The 21,651-nt window shown below is 52.2% G+C and overlaps 1 protein-coding gene across 1 annotated transcript; it reads right to left on the minus strand.

Annotated features, from left to right (window-relative positions):
• Positions 1-17,622: 17,622 nt before the first annotated feature.
• Positions 17,623-21,313, minus strand: ZFP36L1 (ZFP36 ring finger protein like 1). The gene is made up of 2 exons (XM_075151904.1): positions 21,072-21,313; positions 17,623-20,164 (listed from the first exon to the last, which is right to left on the minus strand). Exons 1-2 carry the CDS (start codon positions 21,126-21,128, stop codon positions 19,214-19,216), a joined length of 1,008 nt encoding a protein of 335 aa, XP_075008005.1. The 5' UTR covers positions 21,129-21,313; the 3' UTR covers positions 17,623-19,213.
• Between the last annotated feature and the right edge of the window lie 338 nt (positions 21,314-21,651).

Consider the following 21,651-nt stretch of genomic DNA (forward strand, 5'->3'; position numbering starts at 1 on the left):
GGAGATGCCGTGGGTCTGGATGAGGGCTGTGCAGCCGCGTGGTCGTGGCAGGTGCCACATGAAGCAGATGCTCTGCACAGGCCACCCGCGCCAACGGTAGAGGCTTGATCCTGTTTCGTCCCGGCCACCTCGGACAGTCTGTGACAAGCAGGTGTGGCCCTGCTACTTCTGAAAAACGGTGCAAGGTCAGAGGCTCTTGGGCATTTCTTCCTACCTGAGGTATCCAGTTCAATCCTTAAGGCAATGACGTTTCTCAAGACCATTTTGCAATTTGTTTACGTTAAGTATCACAAGCTGCTGATTCAAACAGCCAAGTTGCAGCAGAAACACTGCCAGGAACCCTCTCGAGTTCATTTTCCCCACATGCTTTCAGTTTTAGCCTATCTTAACAAGACGCGTACTCTCATCAGATACGCAGCTGACACACATGCAGGCCAGACAGCTGTAATCGGCTTCAGTGCCTTCCAAACTGCTAAATGCAAAGCACTGCAGCAAGTAGATTTGCACCTCTGCCGTCAAGCTGCCAAGGCCAACCCCCCCCAGCCAAGTACCACTTGCACTTGAAATAAAGCGTAGATAGGGTGTAAGTGGTGCACCCTCTCTGGTCTGGTGCTCGGCAGTTACTCTAAGTGCAGTTAATGCAGCTACTGTTAGCAGAGGGTTACAGATCTACCCACGAGCTAATAGCTGTGTTCAGATCTTCTTATCTAGTTATCTGGAAATAAAACTGAGCTTTTTTCATAACATATTATTGGGCATTTTCTGTTACTTCTGGGATTTTGTAAAGTACTATTGCAGGGTTTTTTTCTTTGTTGGTTTTTTCTTCCATGATTTCAATGATTCCTAGAACGAAACAAGAATTTGATCCAATTTGAACCTGAGTATCCTTTTGTACTAAAATGTTTTCTTTTAGCACTCAAAGATATTCCCTCGGTTTCTAAAGTTTATCTGGCTTACACAGGGAGTTACAAACCCATTCAAAACCACAACATGCTTCCAAAGTGCTTTAGGGAGCTGGGTATTATTTGATCCATTTTTCGGACTGGTCCCTACCGCTGCGTAGAGCGAAGCCAGGCTCTAGCCCCATCTCCCTTACGGTAACCACCAGCCCACACACACAGCACCATTCACAGAAACTTCTCTCGGCTCGGCTTAGCTAGTCAGTGGTGCAGAGGAACTGTATTTATTTACTTTTTCTTGAGTAAAGAAAAACCCATCCAAGGCTCTGGATAACCCAAAACACAATTAACAAATCCATTCAATTTCTGCAATAAGAAAATACTGGGTTCAGTAGGACACCAGTCAGGTGGCACTGCCAGAAATCCCTTTCAGTCCTTCCCTCGTCCTCGGGAGCAGACTCATTTCCCCCACAAAACTTCAGTCTCTCCAAAATTTGGCTTTAGGAGTAGCCCTGGAAAACCAGCAAATTCAGACCAGTCCTGGCAGAGGCGGGGGTTTCCAGCATCTCAGCGTGTCCCGGTGCCCCTCAGAGACCTCCTCTTTTCTAGCAAGGGGCTCCAGTGCAGAAACTCCTGCTGCGAGCTGCTGTGACAGTATGGAGAGGGAGAGTCAGATGCTCATTAAAGCCATTTGTGGGCCATTCAGTTTTTTACAGGAAGCAACCAACACCCAAAACTGCACCCAGGAACCCATGAGCCATCAGAATACGTCCTGGAGGGATATGGGCATCATGTGCTCTCAAGAAGATGACCCCTTGAACAAACATGCTGCTCTGCTTCTGCAGTAGCTGCCATCTCCGAGAGGGCTTAAGATGGGACCTCAGGAAGGAGCATTGCAGCAGTCTAAATCTGCCAGCTCGGGAAACGTGGATAACGCCCCGTCGAAGGGCAGTGTTGCAAAACTGTGGCAGCACACGGCCCTTTCCACGAGAAAGGTTCCCAGAGCATCATTCGCTAGACTTTCGCATCACTTTTCCTTGCGAGTGCCTTATCCCAGGATAAGTCACTGTTTTCCCAGCACTCTCCATGGGATAACATTGCACAACTCCAGGGAGGCTTAAAGCATTCTTAGGAAGCACCCGGGCTTGGCCAGTGGTGGGTGAGGACTCCCAGATTAGACGGCCTGTTGGTCTGTCTAACCCAGTACATCCTTGGCTCCGTCCAGGGCAGAAGCCCCTCTTTCCTCCCAAATATCGTCGGCTTGACATGGAAAAGGAAGGCAGAGCGTGCATGGCTGCTGAGGCAGCACAGCCCGCTCACGCTGCCGAAAGGTACGGTGTCCGCGGCAGTGCCGTAACGCACCCGGCACTGAAGCCTCTGCTGCAGTAGAGAAACAAAATAAGTGGTGAGAGAAAGCGTGGTTACAAACGCCCAGGACGTCCCGTTCCCGACGGCCTGGCTGGCGTTGAGGGAAGGGTGGCGAGAGCAGCCGGTGGGAAGGGGACGTGCTGCGGCAGGCGGGCGTCCCGCACCCCGCTGCCAGGCCCCACCTGGCACTGACGCAACGAGCAGCGTCCCTGACAGACGCAACCAGCTCCTCCAGGCCGTCCTCCCGCCTGCTGGTGGGGACCGGTGGCCCAGCACGCCCCTCTCCCTTCCCGCCTCTGCTCGGGGTGTCCCGGGGGCTGCCACCGCCCAGGGTGGCCTCCAGTCATCTGCGACACCTCTGCCAGGCGCGCTGGGCTTCTTTGTGCCCCGGGGCACGGAGCGGCACAGCTCCCATAACCCCGACGCAGGGAGAAGTGGGGCGATGACCGAGGTGTCACCATTCCCTCCCATTGCAGGCGGGCGTAGGCACGGCACCGCCGTGGTGACACTTCTCCCAGCACCTGCAGCTCAAATGATCTCCAGTGTGCGGGTCAGGAATGCATTTCCCACAAGGGAAAACTGGCAGAGGCCATGACATTTTCCCCCCCCATTTTAAAAGCGGGAGTGAGGAGCAGACCAAGATGAGGTGGGGGTATCTGCTGAGGGCTCCCAGTAATCTCTGTTTACCGCTTTGCCGCCAGACGCAAGGTACAATTCCTATTACAGCTCTCATTTCTATGCCCCTTTGTTTAATTTAAGTGCATCGATGCAACCTCACATCACAGGCACGCGAGCTGAAAACCTCTAATTGGTGCTGAGTCACAGACAGCAGCTCGGCAGTAACTCAGCACTTTGGATCCTGGCACCACGGGATCCTGTCACGGCACAAGAGCCAGGACAAACGCCAGCGCTGAAGCATTACACGCAGTCGTTGGAGCCACCTCACCCGTTGCACCGCGACTCCGAGCGCCGTGGAAATTTTGCGGGAGACGTCCTGGCGAGCAGCTCGGAGGGGAGGGCGATCCCTGGTGCGCGTGGAAGGATGGCGGGGGCAGGGAAGGAGGCGGCGGAGGGAAGGAGGCGGCGGAGGGAAGGAGGCAGGTGCTGCGGGCGGCCGAGGCTCACCTGCGCGGATCCCGCGCAGCCACCGGGCCGCCTGCGTCAGGAGGGCTGCGCTGCGGCCGAGCGTACCGTCTCCTGCGTGCAGGGCTAACAAAAGCAGAAAGGCTCCTTTCAAGGGGAAGGGCCGGCAGGACTCACACTTTTTTCTCCCAGTATGCAACTGGTGTCGAAAAAAAAATTCCTTTAAACTTCTTAAACTCACACTTTTCAGTATTTTTTTTTCACTTGAGAATGTCTCAAGGGAAATTCTGACTACCTCCCTGTTTGGATTTGTTGGTATTTATATCTGAGCTGCAGTAGCAGAGCTGTGTGAAGACTTGATTAATGTTCCAGGCAGATCTCAAATAAAAAGAATTGAATTTCGTCGTCAAATGGAACCTGCTTTTTTCCCCCCTAAATAGTAATTCTCTATTCAGGAAAGCACCCAGTGCTTAATCTGTTCATTTCTTTCTCGTTTATTTTCTTCTTTTTTTTCCCCCAAGAGGGTTGTTTCATTTAGAAATGATTAAAATGTAATCAAACTCGATTTCAAAAAATCATTCCACAATGAAAACCAGCATTTAGATACTGCTGCACCTAAGCATGGCAATGGTATTGAGCATTTTCTGCTAAAGCTATTTGCAAACACGATACATTTTTGCTGGCCTGAAGTAGCACAGAATCAATTAACTACGCAAAATAATGTGCCCAGCGCTACTTGAGATTGTTCTGCTAGTACAACATTATTCAGGTAAGACTCATGAAAAACGCTGCCTTGACGTCCATGGAAGCAGAAGAGCTTTCTTTGATCAACGCTTCACAGCGCTGACTTTCCTCCTCTGTTGTCAATGCCGCTCCTTCGGAGGGCCTGGCGGGGCAGCCGGGGTGAGGGGGAATTCGGTTTCCGTGACTCACCCATTCCTGGCTGCTGCGGAGACAGCCAGCAAGTGGTCGATCGGTGGCAATTGTCATGGGGAGTTGGTGATGTGGATGCTCAGACCATCAGCATATTTCACAAGAGCCATTCAAAGGCCCTTCCTCTTCAGGAAAGCAGGACCAGAAACTCTCTTTAAACCTGAAAAACTCCGCCTGTATTTCTTACCAAACCCCTATCTCAACCACCTTCAGCTGTGTCATTTCTTTAAAAGGGTTTTTTTAATAGTATTTTTAGTAATAATGAGAGTAAATCAACCAAACCACTAACTGAATAATATAGCAGGGCCAGGTAAGCGTCAGGGATGTATACATCAGGCAGAGAAAAACCAAGTGTGCTTCAGAGAAGGAATATTTTAGAGAGCATTAGAGAGGAGAAGACATTTTAAAATTATTCCATCTTCTAATCAAGTCTTTCTGTAAGCCTTCCCCCTATGGCACATTGCATTCTCAGTGCTCCTTAAAGTTCATAAAGACCAAGAAATACGTTCAACAAAACAGAGAATAACAGTATGCCTCAAAAAACACTTTAAGCTCCCTACACTTGTTCTGGGAGGCTTCCCACAGTCCCACGACACAGCTGGATTTATCTAACGCTCTCTCTGAAGGGGCAAGTCTTACTTCCACCAGACCTCTTTTCCAGCCCCTCCCTTGAGCCAAGACTTCACCGACTCAGTTAAAAAAAATTATCTTTTTTCTTCTTTTGTGGGGTAGTTTTCAATCCTTTGGCAGCAGAAAAGATTTATGGCAGTTTAAAGGACCAAATATTCAGGGCATCTCTTCCTTGAAGTTCCAGCTTTGCCTTTTGAGGGGGCTAGGAGACATCTTTGATAAGCTTCAGGTAACTTATGTGCTATACTTGTATTCAGGAACACGAAAAAAGCAGACATATGCCAGGTAATTCCCATGCACGTACCCTCAGCATGCTGCGTGCTGTGACAACAACAAAACCTTTATGCATTGCTGAGGTAGCTCACACTCGTCATCTGGCTGGTTAGTCATACTGTCCCCACCGCTGCTGGAGATAGGCAGGCGTCATGGGAGGGTAAGAAACCAGCAGTTTATGAGTGCGGCGAGAGCACGGGGCGAGGACGCGATTACTGTCCTGGAAGGCGGAGGCCTCTTGTGCCAGGCAGCTCCCACCGGCTCCCAGGCGGTGGCCTGCCCGCAGCTCGTCAGACAGCGCTGCTCCTGCCTCCTGCGCTGCCTGTCCTGAGCATCTGCGCCAGGGGAGAGGATATCAAACGAGCGTCCACCAGACACATCAGCTTGAACCAGTCTTTTCAGCTCTTCTCTCAGGGGATTCACTTTGTTCTGGCAGATACACAGAGAGGACCAAGGGTACAGTGCAGGTCCCGGCGGCCAGAGTCCCTGTGCCACCTCGCCTTCCCTTGCAGGGAGAGGGGATGTGGCATCAGCAGAGAGCTTGGCCTTCGTGGTAGCTTCCGACTCCCGCCACCCATCCACAGCCCACCCTCTCCAGTTCCCCAAATCCATGCAGCAGATGCGGACATCTCAAAATACTCCAGAGCACAATGCGGAGTGGGGAAGGCGGGGAAGGCGTGCTCCCCCCGGCCCGGGGTCACCATGCCATGCATCGCCCCGGGGAGGTGGGTGCTGGGTCTGAATGGGGGCTGTAAAAGGACACTTAGCATCCATGTGCTGGATGGCTCTCCTCTTGTTGCTATGCATGCATTCAGCATTTAAATCTGGCTTCATTTCCCTCTGAAAGCTTGCATTGCAGTTACAAAAAAAACCCAAACACTAAAAGCAGGGTTTTTTTAAGAACAGTTCTGTAGTACAGCAAACTCCAAGCAGGAGTAGGCTCACTTGTGCTAGGTGCTGTACAAATACAAAGGCAGTTCCCAAATGAATATGGCCCCATAGGATCGTCTTTTGTCCAAGACATAAAGCGGCAGCTCCAGAAGGCTGGTAATCTTTTTCCATGGTGCTATCCAGGTCTGAAATAAGTGGGGTGTGGTAAATCTATGCTGACGTAAATGAGAGAAGGTGTTTTGAAGAACCCAGGACAGGGAGAGCAAATTAAAACCAGAGCAGTCTGGTGAATATTACACAAGAAAAGCCTGCTCTATTTTCTGTTTCTTATTTTTGTGACTGCAGAAATTCCCCTCATCTTAAATGACAGAAAGCAGGCCAGAGCCAGCATGCTTCGCCATGGTGAACCGGCAGTAACCAAACAAGGAGACTGGCAATGTGACTGTGAACCAGCCGTCCCCAAGCTTAGGAACTGGAGATTCAGAGCTCCAGCTGGATCAACAGCTGGCCCCTGTCTCTGATACAGATGAACCCAAACCTCACATACAACTATATCTGGGTCAGCTGGGAATGCGACTCCGTACCAAATCACCAGCAGCACCATTTCTCTCTTCCAGGCAGTGACAATGTTTTGGTTTGGGCTTTTCCCCCCCCCCCAAAGCTGCAGAAAGCTGTGGAGCAGACTTTTTCCACTTGCTGAGGACAAAAACCTCCTCTGCTTGCTGCATTCGTTTGCTAAATAGCATGATAGCCTGTGAGAAACATTCTGAAAAAGTTGTTTGGGCTTGATTTTTATATTCCTCTTCCTCTAGCAAAGTGCCTGCAAGCTCAGTACAAACAGATCAACAGAGTCAAGCACAGCTTGTAGCCTAGCTACATACTTCAGCCTTTGCTCTCAACTGCTGAGGTTTTGGATTATGTCAGTCTGGTCTCCTGAGGGCTGCTGTTGTCATCAGATAGTGAGGCTGATAAGGCACATGTTATGATGAGGCATGCTGTTGGGTTTAACCATAGTATCGTGCATGAAGGAGCCCAGAAAGCGGTGTATTTCCTGGTACAGTGCCTTGATAAGGCTCTCGCTGCTTCACAGGTATTTCTACCACGCTGTCCTCTGTGCTCAGCGTGCAACAGATTGCTGACAACCCGAAAGGCCAAACAGCGCCAGGGTTCAAAAATCCAGTTCCTCTATCAAAAACATGTTTGTTTGGGACCTTTTATTTCTTTTCCTGATCTCAATTTCACTCTCTTTTTTTTTTTTTTTTTTTAAATGATTTTATTTAACCTTTTACAAAGCGGGTAAAAGCAGGACCCAAAACAGCTCTTCAGAACCGGACAAAGTACAGTCAGTTTCTGGAGCAGGTTTTTTCACGGTCCCTCACCTAGCACTCCCCCACTGCACTTGGGAAGCACCCAAAATGGAGCACAGCCTGCGAGCTAGGGGCCCTTGGTGGATTTGAAGGCTGCAGCCCCCGCCAGCACTTGTTTCCTCGCTGCTCAGATGCTCAGTCCAGAATTGCGGTTTCTTCCTCTCTTCCTGGTTTACTTTATATTGAATATTATGATTCGTTTTACTACAGACCAAATGATAACAGTTCAGGACCAGTTCTGTGTGTCAGAGAGCGGTGAGAAGGAGTTTGTACATTGCCTTTACCTGGAGCTGGACTGGATTTTACTTTTTTAGCATTCATGTTTCTTGTTTACTTTCTCTATTTCCATTACTTGGATGGAGCAGGGGAACAGGCTGGATCCCCGGTCAGCCCTCATTGCCAGCCGTGGAAAAGAGTCATGGCAGCCCTAATCCCACCAGTGGGACCACACAGAACAGATGTGCAAAAATTGAAGTAATCCACACTTCTTCCAGCTCTGGCCTTTTCACAGTTAATCTCTATGTACCGGAAAAAGGGGAATAATGTACTTTTTCAAAATCCTAATTATACAAGTTATCATCTTGAACCCCGCTGTCTACCACTTTTTAATGAGGAAAGAGCCCGTTTCCCTACCTAAATAAATCCTCTAGGACCCAGTGGGGAAGTAGAGTGCCTGTGTGTTAATGTGGCAGCAAAATCCTGACCTGGCAAAGGCATGATCTGTGCTGTCTGTGGGAGCCACACAAGCCCGCGGCCTCAGCAGCGAGGAGGAGGCCGGGTAGGACGGTGCTTACAGCAGTGCAAGGGCGTTGGGTTTTTCCATCCCCCAAAGGAGATGAACTCAGCATACCCTTTGAACTTCTTCAGGCCTTTTAGAAAGTAACTCATTGCAAGCTTTTTAGCACATGAAGGATATGAGGTCCTAGCCCTGCAAAGGACAAGGGAGGCAAAGCCGGAGGAGGGCACTTCGCAGGAGCAGAGCTCCTCGTTTCAGCAGGCTGAAGGAGCTTGGTGGGCTTCCAGCTTGTCTCCTGACCTGGTCCTGCCAGTCTCTGACTCTCAGTAGAGCTGGCGACCTACAGGGCCAGGAGACAAGTGGCTTGTCTACACGTTGGGGGAAATTTAAATCCTTTGGTCTAGCCAGAGGGAGAGAGAGCACCCATCTCGCTGCTCCGTCTCTCCCCGGAGGAGGGTGCAGGCAGAGGTGCCCCCAGACAGTGAGCCACGTGTTACAGCCCTCGGCTCAGGGAGTGGGTGCTGAGCACGGTGGGTGGAGAGCAGGGCTGCAGGCAGGAGGAGGAAGCACAACTATGATGCAAAACGAGCATCTGATCCTCGTTTGCCCGCAGCCCGTTCCTGCCACGTGCTGCTTAGGCTAGCCTCGGCGAACGGGCAGCGTTCGCCCTGCGCCAGCTGCCCCCCGCCACCTCCGCTTCCAGAGCTCCCTCGGTGGCAGGGTGGCCACGGCGGGCTGCCTGCTCTCCTCTGCCGGAGCCAGCGGTGAGGGTGGCGGGGGCAAAGGGCCTTTTCTCTCCCACGTGAAGCCAGCAGCCTCCCGCCGAGGGCCGGCCCCATGCAGCGGCTGCGCCCAGCCCTCTTCTGCCCGCTCCAGGGCTCAAACCCACTCGAGACAGGTTGCTGCCTGTCGCACCTTTTGAAGCCCATCTCACGTTCCCTGTTGCCCGCAGTGCTACAGAGAAAGCATCGAGTGCACTTTGTATCTGAGCTGAACCAAAAACTCCGTCTGACGCCCTCTGACTTCGCCCACCTACGCCTCATGCCTGCCTCCACTCACTTTCCTGGGGTGCTCAATTGCTTGTGGGACACAGGGTAACGGTCTTATCAGCCCAAGTGGTTTTGATTGCTAATCATGTTGCTTGTGATGACACAGTCATACACTGAGTAAGAAAAAAATAGTGGAAGAGCAGATAAAGGTGACCTAATAAGCATGCTGTGGGTCAACCATCTTTTTACACCAATTTTGATAAGGCCTCTTATAAAGGTTGTTGGAGGAAATAAATAGCATGACCCAAAGGGCGAAGTTTTTTATGGACAATAAACCAGTGACATGATAGGAAACAGCGTTACAGGTTACCCTTCCCTCCTGGAGCCAGGAGGAAGAAGGACCCAAGAATCTGTACCGTCCCGTCCAACTCACTGACAGAAATAAAGTGCAAGTACCATTGCTGGAAAAGTGTCTCTCTGATAATGCTGGTTGTCCAGCTCACCTACTCCTTATGGGTATTTAGATTCATAGGTTCTATTTTTAGCAACTAAAATAAGATTTTACTGAGTTTTTTCATTGGATACATTAGGCATCTAATCTGTCCTCTTTCTTTACCACAATTGGAAACCAGATTCTCATTGCTGAAATCCTAACACAGCCTAAAAGCGATGCATAAAACCAGCCAGCCTGCCTTTCAGCTTCCAGATGAGATAGATGTTAGAAAAAATATTTTACTTGCAGGACACCCAGAGGTGATCCAACATCCCTGAAAGAGGATCATCGCTGCTTTGTCAAGGAGCCTCCTTTTCAGGGCAGAACTTGACTCTAAAATATTAGTGACGTGGTGGCCACTGGTGAGGGACGGTGGGTGATTTAGTTGATTTAAATAACTTAACTGAGTTATTCAGAACGGTGAAGCAGCACACGCTGAAAGGGCTGCTGTACTTTTCTATACTGACCAACACTAGGAAACCAGGGAAGCTGGCTGCTGATAGAAAAGGGAGATGAACATTTGTGACGAACGAGAAGGGACTGTTTCTTTTCCCACTGCATGTTTGCCCGTTGGAAATGAGCTGATCAGGGAGGTCACAGGGCCAAACTCTACAGCTGAATTTTTTTAAGGCCGGATAATTTTATGACCACTGTTAAGCACTGTAAATCTATGTACACCAAGATAATGATAAGTGGAAACAAATCAACTCATGTTTCAAAGCTTATGTTCTCCGGGGACAGGGATGAGCGTCTCTCCTTCAGGAAGGAAAACCGAAGGGCAGGAGCACGGCTTCCTCTGAGCCTGCTGGCGGGGGCCCCGGGCTGCCCCAGCCTGACAGCGGGGCGACCGCCCAAGGATCCTGGGTGCTGTGGAGCCCAGTGCTAATATCAGAGCTAGATATTATGCATGCATGCGTACATGCAACCCAGAGGGGACAAAGTCCAAGAACCAGGCACCCACCACCGTCAGGCTGTGTGAGGGGGGGCCAGGACGCCCCACAGTAATGGGGCAGGGCCCTGGTTGGCAGCACAATGCTGTGACAAGAGGTCGAACTCTGTATCCCACTGTATTCCTAACAGAACCGATATAATTTGATATAGCGCTTTTCTCCTGTCCTCATCACAGACCAGGCCAGGAAGGTTGAATTTGCCTCCACGAGAGCCAGAGGCAGGACAGCATCAGTGAGAGCAGAACCAGGCTGAAAATGAAAGTCCAGAGTGGGTTTAGGACATCCTCTTTTTGAGCAGGCATGGGAAGAGAGGATGGAAAGGTTTGGAGAAGCAGATCCCCTGGGAACAGGCTGGGGAAAGCTGAAAGGTGAAACCACAGGTACCGTCTGCAGGGACTTCACCGGGAAGTTGGGCTCCAGTCTCGTTAACTGGAGGGGATGGGACACGAAGTTAATGGCCACAAACCTCTGTAGGAGACATTCAGGTTCAGTATTAGGCTACATATAGAGAGGTTAAAATAGCCCGAGCATTTAAACTCCCTGACAAGGGAATGCCGTGGACGCGTCGGCACTGGAGACGGTCAAGGCTATCGCTAGACAACTCTCTGCGCCTGAGAAGTGGTTTGGGGATAATGAGATCAGCCCTGTCATAGTTAAGAGTGAAGGACTGGCTGACTCACTGGAAGCCCTGCCAACCTGGACGACAGACTGATAACCCCACGGGCCGCCTGTCTCCGGCCTCCCCCACGAGACCGCCGGCCTCCCCCAGCTGCCTGCCCTCGAGTTCTTACAAACTGCGGGCTTTTGAAACAAACTTTCAAATGTTTTGAAAACATCTCCAGTTCTGTTTTCATCCACATTGAAAGTGTTTTTCTGGTCAGAAAAGTGCCGGAAGAAGGAAAATACCTTGGTCAGCAGATTCTGTGAATCCAAAGCCACATTACCTAAACTTAGACAAAAATGGTTTTCTGCAGCTCCCCTAGCTCTTTTGGCTGGGCACCCTCAAGAGGGGGTGAATTTCGGCTTTTCAATCCCATGAATTTGTAAGTCTAATCATGGGGAAAATGGGATTATTTGTAAGCAAGCACAGCACAGAAGATCTGAGGCCGAGAGAAAATAAACAGGGAGCCTCTTTGCACATTTTCAGCGCTGTCCCTTTTCCAAGCAAAAGTGCACCTTTTACACTCTGGTGTTGGCCTTGGACAAAACCTTTCCTCATTTCTTGTAACTTCTTAATAAACCAGGACTTTGCTAGTGCCCAAAAGCCCTTGTAGCATCTCCAGAGCTGTGAAACACAGTATATTCTCTTCCTGTAGCTGTAATCAAGGTAAATCACGATGGCTCCCACATAAGACTGCTCAAGAAATCTCTTTATAGCAAACACAGCAAGAGCTTCAAGAAATAACTTCATTGGCGTTTGTTCCATATTGCTTAATGTCTCCTTAGGGGCCGTGGCTACCATCCCAAACAACATTTCTATGGCTTGCGTGGCTACATCCTTTTCCTGTGAATCAACGTTGGCATCTGCTCATCCAGAGCATTCAGGAGAAATATTTGCTGTTGCCTGGAGACTAAGACAGGAGAAAAAGTATCAGGAGTCCTAAATTATTTTTGCAGCTCTTTCTCTGATACTGTGCCACTGCCAGACAACCCCCTTCAGCAGTTGTGTATCTAACGGGGTCTTAAAACCTGTGGCATAGGTACAGTTATATTTGCCAAGTGCCCGAAATACCTGTGAAGTCCTCCCAGGCCCACGCGTGAGAGACACCATGTTAGAAGTACAAAGTGCATCTACTACATAGGCCAAGCAGACTCCATCCGTCTTTGTCAGCACCGTCATCGCTTGCACTTTCTGTCCTCGCTGGGAGGGAGATAAACCCCGCAGAGACAGAACGACTCCACTGAAAAACGCCCGACTGGCTCATTTGCGGACTGGTGGTCCGGTAGCACCGGAGGTACGGCAAACATACCATACCTATGGCTTTGCCTGCGCCCAGCCGGTGCGGTAGGACTTTAAATACACAGAGAAATGCTGAACCCTGAAATGTTTCCACTGACTCCAGTTGTTAAAACTTTTCACATCACACCGACTACCGCTCACATATGTGGGGGATGAGGGAACTTCCTTCCACCCAGAGGTGCAAGAAAACTCTGGAGCTGGCAGTCACGTGCTCCACACAGCCTTACAACCCGCAGGATCCTGCATGGAAAAATTTCACTTCCATGTGTTGACTAAGTTAATGTGGTGGGGATAGTGGGCGGACACAAAATGAAACTATGAAAAGAGATTAATTTGCAGCTGGAGCCCAGGCAGGGAGAACTCCAGTCCTCTGTTTGCTCAGAAAACGGCAGCTTTGACCAAAACCCGGTCAAAAAGAAGAGGTTAAGGCAGTGGTAGTAAAAAAAAAAAAATCAAAACCGGGGAAAAAAAAGCAGCAAAAGTTAAGCAAAGTCTCTCTGGAAATTAAGATGTGGAATTCAAAACATTTGCAGTATAATAAACCCAGGCGAGCCCATAAAGCTGCACCAGCCAAAAGCAGCTCTGTTCTGCCTACGAGGAAACCCGAACCGGCGTCACGCCTGGCAGCAGCCGCCCCGCAGCCCCGCTTCCTCCCGCCTCACTGCCGAGCTGTCTTGCTCCCTGCCCTCGGCTATGTTTAACGCGGCGTCTGTTTCCACTCTAACCCCTTCAGTTTGGAGGGGGAGGATATAAATCAGCTGCGGAGCTGCCCACAGGGCTTAGTCACAGCAGGTATTGGTTTAGGGTGTCTTAGAGGAACTATTTTTTTTTTTTTTCTTTTTGCTGGAAGTATTCTAGGGAATAAGCATCGGCTTTGTGAGGAACAGGCGTTGCTTAAGGGGCCAGAGAGTCTCCAAACAAAGGACATTTTACATCACCAGGCAGAATCATCTTCTAACGTTTTGGGCTGAACTCGGCCTCGAGCGCAAGGGCTGTTCCACGAGTTCCCGGCAGACGCTTGCAGCGTCCCCGCCGAGCCAGTCTCGCCGCCCCTCCCAGCCCCAGAGAGACCCTCTGCGATGGGTGTCACCCCTTCTTCCCAGCTGAGCTCCTTGGCAACGCTAGTTTTGCTGTTTTCCTCCTGTTCCTGGCTGGTTCATACCCCCCAAATTGCTTCTGCTACGGGCTCCTCCTGACCCCTCTTTTGTGGGGCCCAGGTAAGGAAGGCACCATTCTTCACTCAATTTTTTTTGCCCATTTTCACTTCACTCACCACGCTTTTGCCTGTCACCAGAGTGCCTGGTCACTCATCACACCACCTCCCCGCAGCAGAACTGCCTCGCCAGCCCCACTGCGGGGTACAAGACCACACGCCTTGACGTTTGCCTGGTCCTACGTAGGGCGTGAGGAGCCTCCCTCAAGCACAAGCCCCCCTCTCCCTCCCAGGCAGGTATTGGGGCTGTGCTTTTGTGTCAGTGCTGCCCCTGGACACGTCTGCAGCCTCCAGCCCCCGCAACACCTCCAGCACTGGAGCCAGGGGCTTCTTTGCTCACACACCGACCGCTGCACCTTCTCCCAAAGCCTCTTTCTCCAGACTCAGGCACATGCTAGCTTTCCCCAACGCAGGCCACACAAATTGCAGCAATTAGCAAGTGTAAAGGGCATGCTGTGGTTTTCGCATGTATTACTGCATCTTAATACTCATTCATATCCTTGGGCATAGTCATCAGATAGTATCCAGCAGGCTACATTATCCAGACCTTCCCCTCAATGCCGCTGCTCCTGAGCCCCACTGGAGAGACCCAGTTCAGTAGCCTTCAATGCATCCAAAGACCATTAGTTAAGAAGTCTTCAGACTCGAGACAGCATGGCTTCTCTCTCACCCTTGCTATCCCCATGCTGTGTGGACTTCATCTCTAGCTCTTGCTTTGCTCCCCATCTCTAACGGTGACCCCACCATTTCCTGCCCCACCGCCACCTCCCCCCCCGGCCTTCCCTACATCATTTGCAACAGCAGCTCCAAGTCCCCCTCGCAGACCATTGCCCTCCCTGCGCAGGAACCGAACAGACTGAAAATTCGAGCCAGCTTGCAACAGTCCTCCAGGCGTATTTCTACTGTTCTCCGCTTCTCCAAGTTCTTCCCCTTCCTGCCTCCCAATTTCATGACTATGCTGATGAGGCAAATTCTGTCAGGACCAGGAACTTGGAGCATTTCAGGGTTCTTTTTAAATGGTATTTTTTGTTACTTGCAATCTGGCACACCATGCCTACGTACAAGTGATGCTAAACAAAGGTTGGCCAAAACTAGGTAGTAAAGTTCCCAACTGCCTTTAAAAACCACGGCAACAACAACGAAGAAACCCTATTTGACTTTGCAGCCCTCACCTACAGAGAAGTTTGGGAAATGAGGCAGCCTCTGTTTCTACAGCCCCTGATTGCAGAACTCAAGATGTTTTGGTACAAAAGCCACATCTAGCCCACAGCAAGGGAGTAGCCAGTACAGTTGCTGGGACACTTACAGCTGTTGTAGGAATTAGGAAGGAGGGAGGCAGCTACCGGAGTGGGATCTGAGCCACCTGGAGCTCTGCAGATCAAAGTCATCACGTTACTCCTTACTAAAGGCAACTGGCACAGCCAGCCATACATTGGCTGTAATTTCCAAAGACAGCTAGACATGCTGAAGGCAGATAGCACTAGAGTCACCTGGCTTCGAAGCCAAAAAATAAGTGACAGCTAATGCCTGCAGCCCAGACATGGACCCAGTCTTCTTACAAGAAGCCCATAGCAAGCATCCATGACTATAACAAAAAGGATGTGAGGAGCAGCAAGAGCCACCTCCTGCCTCACAGTAAGAGCTGTACGTGCAACCTGTAAAGTGCACCGAGGCACACTCTGCCATGCCACCTTACGTGGGACGACAGGTATCTTGTCCTTGGCACAGCAGGCACACCAGGCACATCAGGAGCAACTGTGCCAGTGCACAGGACAGCCCTTTCTTCCTGGCCACTCTGAGAGGTCCTGTGCACTAAATCAATGAGCCAGAGCATGGAGGAGCCCTCAAGTCAGAGAACCTGTGTCGCAAAACCATCGTGCCAGGGAAAGCTATTTACCTTTCTGAGCCTTGCTAGGCTATTAGCAACCATGGCAAACTGCTAGGGGACGCAGATGCTAACCCTATGAGAAACAGCATGGACAACTCATCCATGGTAAATCCAAGGAAAGAGAAGTCCCTCCGGACTAGCTGCTGCCATATACCCAAGCCACAATGAATGCTAATGGTATCAGATCAGGCAAATCCCTGCATGGCTGGAGGCTCTTGCATGCGTGCTCTCTCTCTCTCTCTCTCTCAAACTATACAGAAAGTAAACTTCTGATGCTGCCTGTTCTGCTCTTCTCTATCCCCTGCATGACCTAGCTCAAGGTTAGTTTCAAAAAGCAAAACACTGAGTGATAGAGTATTTATCATTCATAAACTCACAGGAGAAAAATGGTGCTGGCTTCCCAGAACCAGTGCTGGCTTCCCAGACAAGGGAAGCACACAAGTACTGTGAGCGAAGACCTACTTTTAGCACAGCTTCCCCGTTGTTTGTCACACCAATAGCACTGTGCAACTAATACAGCTATTTTCTTCATCAATTATTAACTGGGCAAAGACTATTTGTTTGAAGAGCTACACAGAAAGTCCAGAGAGGAAGCGAGCAGTTTCAGGCTCCACGTGCACGCCCTGCGATAGGCTTGGGATCCTCTCCAGATCAGATATGCCTTGCTCTTCAGGGGCTGACGGCTCGGCTTCCAGCAGCGGGGAAGGAGGCAGGCCTGGGTGCATTGCTGCAGCCAGGCACGGGTCTTCCAGGCAGAAGCCCATTTCTCATGTAAGCCCCATCGCCTTTGTGCCCAGGGGCAAGGCTGCGTTCAGCAGAAGGTACCTGAAGGCCGTTGAGCAGTATGAGGGCTGTGCCCGAGGCTCTTCTCTCAGGGATCAGCACGCAGACCGCACCGCGTGCTAGTTACGTCAGCATCTGCCAAGAAAGCTCCCCATACAGCTTTTGCACTGGTCATGGGAACCAGCTTCTACCAGCCACACTCCTCTTCCACCATCTTTCCTCCACTTAGCTCACCTTTATTGCCAGACCACACAAGAAAGCATGTTGCACAAAGCCAACAGCAGGGAAGGTACGTTGGTGTAAGCCTTGAGGTATCCTGCAGCTTTTGTTCGGCAGGAACTCTTCCAACATGAATTAGGAAATGTCTCTCCTGAACATTGAGGCATGTCAAGACAGCTAAAGGATAGGTGGTTCGGCAGCAATATTCCACCCCCGATTTGGAAGAGAGCTGGAACAGTTTCAGATGAAGAAGAGCACCAAGCTTGCTCCAGAGGAGAGCTCAAAGGTGAAAATATAAGACTTACACCATGAGCAGTGCTGGCAAAGAAGTGTCCCTCAACAAAACCATTGGCTTCAGAAGTTTCTGGGATTGCTGATGCTTCAAGGTGTATGAGGTCTTGAATGCGATAGCAGGGTGATCTGTGCGTACACCCAAGACTTTGCTGGGGGTCCACGTTGCTCTCCCACGCAAAACACCGAACGGCCGCTCTGCCAAAGCGGACCGGTACCACTAACAAGCCAGGCCTGAGACCTGGGAAATCTCTGCCACTTCAACCTCACTCAAAACACGCATAGGCTCTCCTTGAGAGGGAAGGAGCTGTGCAGGAACACAGGCCACAGGAGGAACAAAAGCCAATCCAAGGTTTAAGCTACTCAGAAAGAAGTTTGCAGGAACAGACCGAGCGACTCAAGATGGGAGGAGGACTCCGCAAGAGACAGAGAGGGTTAGAGGCCACCAGGGTAGGTCACATCAGGTATTTGCTGCCATTGATCTGTGCACCTACACGCCTGCAGGGCTGACCCATTGACTCAGTGAGGAATGATGGAGGGATGCCTGAGCACACCGTGGGCACCTCAAGGGTCAAGAGGAGGGAAGCATCTGCATTTGAGCGGTTGTCTAAAACCAGACCCTCGATTTTTGCAAGTAAAACCAGCTCCACTGTCAGTTTCTTGAAAAAACTTGGGGTTTATTGATTTAAACTGCAAACAGTCGTTACAAAAGAGATTCTCTTTTAAATAAACTCACACAAAGAGGAAGAAAAAGCAATGTAGTGAACAGTAACAGGGGAAAAAAAAAATTACATTCATTATTCTCTTTGTGCCAGTCCCGTTCACCTCAGCAAGGAAAACTCCAAACTTGGAATACAGAAACGCAAAGACAAACTGTATTTGGAATGTCTTCAGATAGGCACTTTGAGCCCAAGGCTTTTCTCCTTGAAGAATCTATACAAAAAGAGGAAGAAAAAGGACTTCCTTCCACGCTGTCTCACAATAGAGCTCAGGTATGTACATTCTAAAGCCCAGGTAGGCAAGACCCAGGGAAGGGGAAGAGGAGGAGAAGAGGAAAGGCAAAGAAGCACATTAACTCAATTTGCAGTCCAACACAAAAAAAAGGGGGAGGAATTCTAAAATAAATAATCCAAACACAGTTTTTGCATTTTTTTTTAAATTAATTTTTCATTTTTTAAAATAAAATAACCAAAAAAAGTGTAAAGTTACAAAAAATGTCATTGTAGTATAATATATTAAACTGTGGGGAAAAAAGGAAAAAAGACACTTCACAATCTTAAGATTAATATGGAAGATCATAATTTAAACATAAAAGAATATATTCTATGGATTCATCATCCCGATAAATATGAACAAAATTAACAAAAAAAGCATAGGTTTCGGCAATAAATACGTTTTGATAAGTTAAATAAGCTTTTTTATATTGTTGTGCAGTGACAAGCAAAATTTGCTCTCCAATTTCTGAAAAGTTATACAAAATTAAAAACCCAGAAAAAAAATAATAAAAAGCTTGGCGTGAGTGCTCTAAGATAGATCTAAAGTACTCTAGAGCAAAACCATTAAAGCTATGTCTACTGGAACTTTGTTTACACGAACTTGTGTGTGTGTGGAATGACTTCTGTCGGCCCCACCCCCTCTATTTCTTTATTTGTTTTAAGATGTCACATGAATACACGGGGAACTTTTAGCACCAAAATCAAGTCTCTCATAGTCCATCTGGTTTTTGTTTTCTTTTTTTTGTTTTGTTTTCTTCCTCCCAGTCAAAGTCCCACTCATGTTACAATCTTTGTCCATTCTCAGCTTTTCTTCCCGCAGACCTGAGCGGATCCAGGCAAGATTAGTCTTTAAGGGGAGGGGAGAAAGAGGACTGGATGTTAACGCTTGCCCACATGCCTGCAGCCTAGCGGAAACTGGCCAGTCAGGAAGGGACTGGGAGAGGGCGATGCAGTACATGGCCAGTGGAGGGAGCTGGATCCGGACATTTCCTGCACATCTGGAAGTGCACAGAGCTGCTGGTGCCCTCTGCAGCTGGAGAGGTAATACAGTCACAGTGAAAGTGTTAAAGGCACTAATTTTGTAAACGTTATTGCTTTTCATCGTAATTTGGCACTTAAGGTTTAAGCCAGTGGGTCTACAGCAGGCAGGTGGACATGTTAACATCCAGCTCGGACTACTGGGGACAGGGTGGGGGAGTTCAGCTTAACATCAGCTTAATAGAGGTGGGGGGGAGCAAGAGGAAACCCCAGATTAGTCATCGGAGATGGAGAGTCTGCTGAAGATGGGAAGACGTCTTGAGGTGTCCAGGATAGGGGAATCTGAGCCGCTGTGGCTGCTGCTGGAGCTGCTCAGATAGCCCTCCTGGTCAGAGAGGGAGTCCTGAGGACTGGGCGGCGAGTCAAACATGTTGGGGGACTCGGACATGGGCCTGAACAAGAAGGTGGTGGGGGAGCTCCCGCTGGGCACCTGCACCCCCATGCTGGGGGCGAAGAGACTGACCAGCTCCTGGCTGGAGAAGGTGAAGGGGTTGCTGGCGCAGTCAGGCAAGGTGGGGGAGCCCAGCAGGTCGTCGGCGCTCAGCATGGGCGGCGGGGTGATGGAAGTGGGGCTGTCCAGCAGCCCGCTGGCAGCAGTGCTGGGGAAGCCGGCGAAGCTGAAGCTGTGCTGCAGGCGGGGTCTGTCGGTGACGGCGGGCTCCCGGCTCCCCGCCACGGCACGGCGCTCCTCCGCGTTGTGGATGAAGTGGCAGCGCGGCCCGTAGGGGCAGAAGCCGATGGTGTGGAAAGTGCGGCAGAGCTCGGTCTTGTACTTGGGATGGCGGGTGAGGCTCCGCAGCTCGTGGATGCCGTGGGCGAACTGGCACTTGTCGCCGTACTTGCAGGCGCCGTTCTCCTCGAAGGGGCGGCACAGCTCCGTCTTGTAGCGGCTGGAGTTGACCTGTCCCCCGGGCTGCTTCTGCTGCAGCAGGCGCTCGCCGCCCTCGGAGAAGGAGCGGTCCCGGAAGCGGCTTTCCCGGGGGCCCAGCATGGGAGCCGGCTCCCCTTTCAGGCTACTGAGGAGCTGGTTCTGGTGAAACTTGGAGTTGGGCAGGGTGACAGAGTGCCTCCTAGGGAAACCCCCGCCGGCCGGGGTGCCCACCGCCTTCCTGTCCAGCAGGCACCCGCTGACACCCGAGGGGCTGTAATTCAACATCTTGTTGCTCTGCGGGGAGAAAGCAAGGGCCGGTCACTGCCACCGCCTGCTCCGGCGTCCCCGCGCAGCCCCGGCAGCCTCCCGCGGCGCGGCGCGGCGCCCCGCCGGCTCCCGCCGCCGGGCAGCGAGCGGGGCGGCCCGGGGAGCGGCGGCCGCCTTGCCCCGACGGGCCCCCCCTCCGCAGCGACGTCTGCTTCAGCCACTTTCGCTGCTCCACCCGGGAGCCCCCGGCCGCCCCGGCCGCCCCCCCGCCCAGCCCGCGCGGAGGGCAGTAAGGAAGCGAGCCGAGCGCCAGACGCGGGGGAGCCGGTGGCTGCATCCAAAAAAACTCGGAGGCCGGAGCTCTCTTCTGGGAAAGCCCCCCGGGGGACGGCGGCGAGCGGGAAGGGCAGCGCACAGCGCTGGCGCCCGTCCTACCGCTCCCCCCGCCGCGCGGCGGCGGCTCCCGCCCAGCCCCCGCCGCCCCGCTTCCCCCTCCAGCGGGGCTGGGCGAGGGGCGACCGAGCCCCGCGGGGAGGGAGCCAGCCCGCCCGGCCCCGCGGCGGCGGCGCCGCCGCCCGCCGCGCCGCGCCCGGGCGTGTTGCAGCGCGGCGGCCCCGGGGCAGGGGAAGGATCCGGCCCCCCCGCCCGGCGCCGCGCGGCTCAGCCCGCCGGGAGCGCGGGGTGCTGGCCCCCGCCCCCCCCTCCTCCGGAGCGGCCGCGGCGGGAAGTGCGGGCGGCGGCGAGGGACCCCGCGCCCCGGGACGGGACGGTGCGGCCGCGCTCGGCCCCCACCCCGCGCCCTCCGGCCCCGGCGCCGAACTTGCTCCCGACCAGAAAACGGGGTGGGGGAGGGCGGGGAGGAACCCCAAACGCGAGCCCCGAAGAAGCTGAAGAGCCCCGGGGCCGGGAGAGCAGCCCCCGACGGCGCCCTTACCTTGCATAAAACTTCGCTCAGGTCGAAGATAGTGGGCGACACCAGGGCTGTGGACATCTTCGGCGAGCGAGGGGGGAAGCGGGTGGGGCAGCGGCACACGGACACGAGGAGTCACGGCGTGGGTGAGGCACAGCCTCCAGCGCCCCGGCTCGCAGCCTCCCCCCGCCGCCGCCGCTGCTGCTGATGCCGCCACCGGCCGCCGCGCCCGCTCGCCGCTTCCAGCGGGCTGGGGGAAAGCTCAACTTATAAAGTTTCGGACTTGCCCCGGGAGGAGGAGCCGGCGGCGGGAGGAAGGGGAGGGGGAGGAGGAGGGCAGGGTGATTGACACCGCGACTGAATCACCCGGGCGGGCAGGCCCAGGAAAACTTTCGGGAGGAAGGCGGGGGGAGGAAAGGAGGGGGGGGGGGAGAAAGAAAAAAAAAAAAGAAAAAAAGAAAAGAAAGGGGAAAAATAAAAAAAGGCGGCGCTGTGCGGGCCGCCGCGCGCCTGTGTGCGCGCGCGTGTGCGCAACGCGGGGCCCGGCGCGCGCTCCCCCCCCCCCCGCTTCGGCTGCGCGCGGCGGGGGGCGGCGTGCGGGGCC

Source organism: Calonectris borealis, chromosome 5 (genome assembly GCF_964195595.1).
Source record: "Calonectris borealis chromosome 5, bCalBor7.hap1.2, whole genome shotgun sequence".
Classification (NCBI taxonomy): domain Eukaryota; kingdom Metazoa; phylum Chordata; class Aves; order Procellariiformes; family Procellariidae; genus Calonectris; species Calonectris borealis.

Bases quoted from the DNA above. Each gene is read 5' to 3' on its own strand.
- ZFP36L1 (XM_075151904.1), bottom strand. From the start codon at position 21,128: ATGTCCACAGCCCTGGTGTCGCCCACTATCTTCGACCTGAGCGAAGTT. The intron at 20,165-21,071 runs GTAAGGGCGCCG...TTCTCCCCGCAG, and splicing joins TGAGCGAAGTTTTATGCAAG to AGCAACAAGATGTTGAATTA.